This window comes from Aplysia californica, unplaced genomic scaffold, assembly GCF_000002075.1.
Source record: "Aplysia californica isolate F4 #8 unplaced genomic scaffold, AplCal3.0 scaffold00061, whole genome shotgun sequence".
Classification (NCBI taxonomy): Eukaryota; Metazoa; Mollusca; class Gastropoda; order Aplysiida; family Aplysiidae; genus Aplysia; species Aplysia californica.
Genome location: NW_004797331.1, coordinates 1,270,565 through 1,279,179, shown reverse-complemented (window position 1 = coordinate 1,279,179; position 8,615 = coordinate 1,270,565). Strand labels below are relative to the sequence as shown.

The following is an 8,615-nucleotide window of genomic DNA, read 5'->3' as shown; positions in this document are numbered from 1 at the left end:
ATCCTTAGGTATGAGAGCCAGACATACCGCGTGGACCCCTACTCCCCCGTGTGCATGGTACCACTGCCGGGTCACATGACAGAGCCTACTTTTGTGCGCAGGCGCAATGAGCGGGAGCGGGAAAGGGTCAGGTGTGTCAACGAGGGTTACGATCGTCTCAAGGAGCATTTACCGCTGGGAAACAAAGACAGGCGCATTAGTAAAGTAAGTTTGGTGAATCACAAAGATGTTTTAAGTACATTACGTTCCGGGGCGGCACGTGGGGCTAAAAAGTGGACGTGCACAATTAAGCTATCGCATGCTGAGAATAGTCAAGGGCATAGTAAATGTGACGGTGTATAATTTTAAAATTTGGGTTGGTGAGGGAGGACTTCGTGTTTGTATTTTCATTCTTTTTACTTGTCGCTTTAATTTCTAGTATTAAATTTGTTTGTTACCTAAACATCACTTGCGTTCATCCTGTATTGGAGCTGACCAATCAAGTAATAACTTTCACTACTCCACTACAAAACCATTCAAAGGCACAACTCATAACACGGTCTCTGAAACGAGGCGACCTGGACCTCCTTCAATCCCAGATATTTCGAATTCTTTTCAAGATAGAAATATATTTTTGTCATTGAAAGCAAGGCAAATGAAAAAGCTTCGGATTATATCAATAACTTCATATGCCCCAAAATTGACGAGCGCCCGATTCCACAACGTCGTGGCGCAATTTAGAACATTTTCGAGGAAGATTGTTTCCAACCTGCATGTTAGGACCTACTTGAGTTAGGTGCCATGTACCACCTCACCAGACAGGGAGACAGAGATGCTTGATAGGGGGTTCCTGAATTAAGGGAAGCGTCTTCTTTGCGCCCCCGCGCTATACATGTCAGGGGCATTCGACTGCTGGTTCTTCAGCCTTTCAGTGCAACAGATTTTTACGTATGTGGCAGTTTTTTTCTACTTCGTAGGGCCCATTGCCATCAGGCAGCCTCATTTTGATTTTGAAGGCACTCTACACGTTTTTATACTGACTAGAGAATTTTCAGTTTTGGTACATGTAGAAGATTTTGAATTTTGCTCAGATGGCGGTTAAAGCCTACGCTGATCGATTTTTGGACCACTAAAGTGATCTTTAACGTGCGCAACTTGCATTATGGGACCTCCAAGACGTTTCGCCCTTATCCGAGAAGGCTATGTGTTGGATTTTATCTATCATCAGGCCAGGGTGAGCTGAAAGACAGCAGTAAGAAGGAACTAGAAGTATCAGTAGAATGGGCCAGGAACCCATAGGAGGGGGTGAAAAGAGATGATGGGACAGAAAGTGGAGATGATAGTAAATTTTAAAATGGACATGAGTAGAGACCATGAAAGGAGATGAAAAGAAAAAACTATAGAGATACATATTTCGTCGCCTTAAGGTTTCGAACCCGGGACCTGCTGAATGAAAAGGTGAACACCGTACCTCTAGACCATGAGCCCCCGCTTAATGAAAGAAAAACTTTTAGTTTAGTTTTAGTAGAGGTTTTACGGCGCTCGCAACTGCATAAGGTCATATGAGCGCCAGAAGATTAGAGGCGTTACAAGAGAGTAACAAACAGTAAAAAGAAGGAGGGAAGATAAGGGCGATAGATGTTTGATAGGAAAGAAAAAGCAAACCACAACAGGGCACCCGCCAACCACCCACAAAGAAAAACTACTTCCCTACACGGGAATCAAACTCACGTCTTCTGTATCCAATCGGAAAGAGCCCCAATGCACTACATGTGCAGGTGTCAGTAATTAGGCTTTACATGGTTTATGCCCGAAGGGTAAAGAACTTTTAAAAAGTTTTAGTATGAGTTTTACGGCACTTGCAACATAATAAGGTCATATAAGTGCCGAAGAATAGATGTGTTACAAGAGAGTAACACACACAAAAAGTACGAGAGATAAGGACAATAGATGTTTGATAGTAAAGAAGAACCAATCCATACTAGAGCACCCGCCAATCACCCATGGAGCCCCCGCGTGATGAAAAAAAACCAAATTCCCTACACGGGAATCCTTATGTCTTCTGCGATCAAACGCGAAAAGCCCCAACTCACCTCATGTGCAGGTGTCAATAATTAGTTAATTAAATGGTTTATGCCCGAAGAATAAATAACACAATAGTATCTATCTTCAAAGGCTTCAAATACGAGCACTGTGCAATTGCTCTTGGAGCTACAGTAATTTATGTCAGCAGATAGTCCTCTTTGTTACAACCATGTTTCTCTTTCTATCCCACCCCTTCCCCTTTTTACTCAGGTGGAGACACTACGTCACGCTATCGACTACATCCGGGGACTACGGCAACTTCTCCAGGACACGGAACGACAGAAACAGCACACAGACAAACAACACAGCAACAAACACACCAACAAACGCACCTACAAACACAACAACAAACACGCAACCTCCATCTCACACTCACCTCATGAAGACGCTGCTGGTCCTGCACACAAGAGAAGACGCCCCTCTTTGACTTCTAGCGGACACGGCTCACCGGAATCAGACGTGTGTTGAAACAAACGTAATCGACGTAAAAACGTGCACGAACTGTCTAAGACGACCGTCCCTTGTGGAGGAGAAAAGTGGTCGTCTGAAACATGTGGCTTTCTTGGTAGTTGCCATTATAACACATGTATAGAAGAAAAAAACGCAAAAGGGGTGGGGGGGGGGGTCATTTGTACAGGTGGTTGCCTTGGACATTTGGATATTAGAGCAAGTTTATCTGTACCCTGTGTTTATAATTATTTCCTATGCGTAGATGTTGATATAATAATATTTCTGATCGCAAGAAAAGTGAAAATTATGATTAAGTGTCGAATGGAATTAAACAGTCAAATGTATACGCCTCACCCAAACACACCGCCACTCCGCTCATCACACCACAGCCCGCTGTTCCTTGCTCATATAATCACGTGACTGCGACCCCACTGCCTCCCTCACCCCACACACCAACCCCCCTCCCTTTCACGACGGCATCAAATGTTGAAAGATGCGTAATAAATACATGACAGATACATGACATATACGAGACAAACACTTGACAGATGCCTGACAGATACCTGACAGATACCTGACAGATACACACCAAATATACCGAGTTGCAAAAGTTCTGTCACACCCACCTTAAAAGTACAATAACTCATTTACTGCTCAATATAGCCAAGAGAAATTTGGTACATGCGATCTTTATTCATTTTCTGCTGACACGACATAAAAAGATTTGACAAATGTCTTTCCTTATTCAAGGGAGATAGTTTTATTCACAATGACTCTTGCAAAATCCAAATCAAAGTTTGCTCAGTATGGCGTGTGGCCTCTTCCAGCTTGAATTACTGATACAAAACATCTGTTCATTGACTGAATTGAAGTCCTTATAGTTGTCTGAAAAATCCCCTGCCATTCCTTGTGAAGTGCAGCCTTCAGTTCCTGACCAGTTTGTACGGAGTGCGGCCTGTTTCTAATCCTCCTGTCAAGGTCATCTTACTGATGTTCTGTTGGGTTATGGCTTGTGGATCCTGCAGACCAGTCCAGAACAACGATTTGATGAGTTTGGAAGAAGTTTTCATTGATCGTAGCCATTTGTCGTCCGGCGTTGTCTTGTTAGCACATTCCAGCATCCGTGCCATGTAGCGCAGTCACTGTGACGTAGAATTTCGTCACAATAATGTCGTTATTTGAAGTTGCTTTGAAAAGTAACTAAATGTATAAGATAAAAAGCAGAGATTCCACCCCCTACCATCACATTTCAGCCACCTTCGGGCCTCTTGAGGGACGTTGGATTTGTGAAATTTCTATTCTCTTCTTTTAAACATTTTTTCTCTTCCATCAATGCGACAAATTAAAAACCTTAACAATTGCAGAAAAGAACACGTTACCAACGTCTTTAGCTTCATCGACAATGTTGTGCCAAAATCTGGCGATTTCTTCTCTGAAACAGGGTTAGAATGGCTCCATATAAAGGGCGATAATCACGTAATCCACGATCTAATAAATGTCTAATAATGATGTTTCAAGACAGTCCAAAGTGCCTGGCAGTCTCTGCACTAAGTTGGAATGGGTTTTAAAAATGGGTGTTGACAATAACCGAATTCTGATGTCGAGTTGTCGCTCTTTGTTGGCTACGTCTCGGCTTGTCTTGGGCAGTTCTAGTGGTGTTAAAACGTTTGTTCAAGCGTTAGATGGTTCCTCTGCAAACAGTTACGTGTCTTGCAACAGCAGAAAGCGCAATTAAAGAATGCATCATACATACAGCCCCTATATTTTCTGAATTTATCATTTTTAAAATTTTGGAAACAGGAGCAAAGGGTACCCAACAGTTAAAAAGCACATAATTTTCTTGTGTGTAAGGTGTGTTTACACATTGTCTACGTGATTCAAAGCAAATTTTGTGTGTAGGATTTCAACACAGACCGCGAGAAATCAATACCAACACTTTCTCCACGTACTACTTCCGGTTTATGAATTCTTTGGTCTGCTCTTGCCCAAGAAGTCTCATAAGTCCCACAAGCCATACTTTTAAATTTTACTGCAATTCTTACGCTATACCGAAAATTATCGTAATATAATGGGTGTGACAGAACTTTGGCAACTCGGTATACATGACAGATACGACGTCGCCAGATACATAATAGAAACATGACAGATACGTGACAGATACATCGCAGATACATGGCAGATACATAACAGATACAAGACAGATACATAACACATGCATGACTGATATGTGACTGATACGTGCTAGATACGTCGCCAGATACGTAACTGATATATAATATTATAGTGTAAAGCGCATAGAGCTTGCTGTCGAACGGGAATACGCGCTATACTAATGCTATTTAATTTATTACTCGTATTATTATTACATGACACACACGTCGCAAGATACATACATAACATATACATTACAGATACGTCGCCTGATACACGACAGATATGTACATGATACATGCCAGATGTGTGCGTGATGTGTGCGAATTTACTCCCAGTCGTCGCGGGAAAAGAAACTTGGGCAAAAACGTGAAAAGTGAAAATGCTATATCAGTTTCATTCCACTTGCAGATCTACCTTAACAGGTATTACTCGGCTCGGCTTTCAGAAATCTACCCTAATGACTTCATTAATTTGTCGAGCACCTGAGTTCACGTCTACGCCACCCATCATCTCGGTGTTTTTCATGAAAAGATTGAGTTCTCTGCCTTTGATTTGACAATTATGTTGATTTTGAGGGCATCAAACTATGACCAAAAATAGTCCCTGATGTAGGCCATGTGTGACTCACATTCACTGATAAAGACCAATCGAATGTGATGGGAAGTACAGCTCAAAATCATACATTAAACTCCCTGAAGCTTAATTAAACTTTCCTTTTGTTTGGAATACAGTTATAATAACGCACACTTGTAGATATATTGTACATTGTTCTCAATAAACAAAATATTGTTGTTACTCAATCTGTATGTGTTGTTCTTATTTCCAGGGGCGGTTCGTTCACTGGACAAGAGCGGCGGCGCCGGTCTTTTTTTATCGGCTGGATAGTTGACAAGCGATTGATTGAGGGTTGTCTCGTTTATCTGACGATCAACTTTTACCGAATTTCACGTATATAACAAGCATAGTGAAGAGTTTTCAAATTTGCAATCAAAATTTAAAACAGAAAAGTTGCGTTGCCATGGAGACAGCGGCCATATTGGATATTGATGACATTTCTTAATATCTCAATTATTTTCAATGGAAATAGTTGTAACTTGGTATACATGTTAGCAAACAATAGTTCTAAAAAATAGTTTGTTAAATTTCTCCGAAACAAATTAGAGGACGTTTTGCGAATTCAATGATCATGGTTGCAAAAAAATCAGTGAAAGTCCACGCTCCAGACATCACCAACAAAAGTCTATTCCCTATATTAAACAGACCATTTTGAAGTGTTATTCCATCTCTTCATTCTGTGAAAATTTCTTGAAGGTTTGGTGAAAATGGTGAACTGGTATGGGTTTAACGCCCCTATCAACACTATTAGGCTATTTAAGGGGCGTAAGGTTTAGTGAAAATGATGGAGTTATTCAAAAAGTATATAGAAAAGAAATCAGTGTTTTAAGAAAACGGATGGTTGTCACTGAGGTTGAAGAAGCCCAAAATGCCCACATATGAAAATCGATAATTCTGACCCGAATCGGGACTCTCAGGTGTACCCTTCCCCATTACATTAGTGTATTTCAAATATTTTCTTTTGGGTCTTTCCAAAGTCCGGACATTCTATTACTATTAGGATGCGCTAGGTCGTAAAATCGTCATCGCATCCGACATAAAATTGATGCTTAGTCCTTTCCCTGCAGGAGGTATTTACGTGTTAGGGAGGTATTTCTGCTGTGTATTTTGTTTAAATTACTTCCTCTCCTATTGAGAGACCGGAAGGTTTCGAGGACTCAGCTTGGTATTATATTACAGGTTTTCCACGTCCCCTTCTACACAATTCAGATCATTTTGGAGACGGGCTTCCGACCCTGCCAGTCACGGCTACCCCGGGCTGAGTGGGATCAACCTCCCAGCAGAAAGATCGAGATAATCGATAAGATTTATTCCTACGAGTACTCGAGAAATGACCTACGGTCTCCTACGTGCGAAAGCGAAGTGACTAATCGCTACACCACAAACGCTGCTGAGCTTTGAGCAATATAGCTCAGTATGACAGAACTGTTTTGGGAAATTTGTGTCAAGAATAGGTCAGTATGATATGATTGTTTTGTGAAATTCGTTTCTAGAAAAGAAAAAAAACCCGCCTCTTTTGAGATACCGTCAAAACCTTTAAAAAACCCACTTCCGTGTCATAGAGGATCTGACGCAGTCAATGTTGTTGCGACATCCCTCGAGTCGCCCAGGGTTGGAGCAAAGAGGGCGGCGTGATCTGCGCAAAGAATATCGAAGACGCGTAGGAAATGATGTAATGGTAGATCACACAACAAAATTTAACGACTTCATCTTTCACTGAACTGAAAAGAGTAGACCTTTGCTTTGATAAAAGTTTTGAGGCATTCGCAACTGCATTATAAGGTCATATGAGGGCGCGGAAAATAAGTTGGTTGTTTTCACGTTAGTTCAAAGCACATCTTGGTTTTATTTTGCAAATCAGAATGGTAGAAGTACATGTATTTTAAAACGCATAGTAAAAAATCGGTTTTAAAATCATTAATTCCAAACTTTAAAACAACACTATTAATATTTTTGAACGTGTCAACGAACGCTTCGTAGCGTCGAGCATAATATTGGCAAGGGTCCTCGGCCTACTTTTCACCCGCATAATATAACAGTAACTGTACTCCGACAAATTATTCATCCAAATAATATACACCAGCAGTCCATGCTGAGTCCACAATGAATCCACGCGACACTATCACTATCACTATCAGCCCGAACCCAACATCACGCAAGGTCTGTGGCAGCCAGCAACGTCACAGTGAGTCATGAGCTCAGTAAATCGTACCCGCCTCGATAAGGAAGGACCCTTCCTGCTTCGATCCTGCCTACCCAGGCTGTGTGCGACATGTCGTTCCAGCAGATAGATGCAAAAGGCTCATAAAGAAGCAGAAGCTCAGCTCAAGACGGGCACACTACTTGACAGAGTAGATTTCCCGGTGTGGGAATCGAACTCACATCTTCTTCGTTCAAAAGCGAAGAGCCAAAATCTCTACAACAACGACGCGGTTCTGAGAAAAAAAAACAGTAGTGGTAGAATGTTTGCGCCCATTTATGAAGTAACTCATGCGGTGGGCTGTTTAAACCAGCTGAAAAACGGAATTTTCGACAAAAATTCACCCACATGAAATTCGAACTCACGTCTTCTGTGGGAGAAACAGTAAGTGGTTGCTCACCATCAAGCTTACAGGGCGGACTTTTCTTTTTGCAATGAAAGAATGGCTATTAAGGAATCGGAAAAAAGGGAGAAAATAAACCACAAAGGCCAACGTCCGATGATCCTCATGACAGAAAGGAAATGTTAGTTGATACAAACAGCAACGATAAACAAAGGGACTGCACACGAGAGAGTGTATGAGAAATGAGAAACAGAGGGTGAGAGGGAGTGGGAAGAGGAAGATATATTTATTTCGTATGAGAGTGTTTGAATTTAAGACTGCAAGATGAATCCTCAAATGCGGCACGAGAGTGAGTGATGTGTGAATGTGCCTGTCTGTGTGTACGTATGTGTGTGTTTGTCTGTTAGTTTGTTTGCTGTGTGTGTGTGTGTGTGTGTGTGTGTGTGTGTGTGTGTGTGTGTGTGTGTGTGTGTGTGTGTGTGTGTGTGTGTGTGTGTGTGTGTGGTTTCATCCACAATGTCCCACAAAGTCTTCATTGGAGGGTCGACATAGTTTGCTTAATGTCCACGTTCAATGTGGAAAGCCATACATCCTCTTACAGCTTATCTCAGAGAAAAAAATACACCCCAACGGGAGTACTTTTACTCGGATGAAATTATACTGTAAGTGCGTTAGCGGAAAGTAAAAATCGACTTCTTCCAGTATGCAATATGATTCATGTGTATGTGTGTGTGTATGTATGTATGTCCGTGTACGTTTGTGTGTGAGTGTGTGTGTGTGTGTGTGTGT

The 8,615-nt window shown here is 41.6% G+C and overlaps 1 protein-coding gene across 2 annotated transcripts in view; it reads left to right on the top strand.

The window, feature by feature from the left end:
- Nucleotides 1-5,468, top strand: part of LOC101863728 — a 15,571-nt gene extending 10,103 nt beyond the window's left edge. For both annotated transcript variants that reach the window (XM_005093283.3, XM_005093282.3), the window contains exons 3-4: nt 9-204; nt 2,275-5,468. In XM_005093283.3, coding sequence (XP_005093340.1) covers nt 9-204; nt 2,275-2,532 — 454 coding nt within the window. In that variant the 3' untranslated portion in view covers nt 2,533-5,468. The remainder of the gene's footprint in view (nt 1-8; nt 205-2,274) is intronic.
- Nucleotides 5,469-8,615: the final 3,147 nt, after the last annotated feature.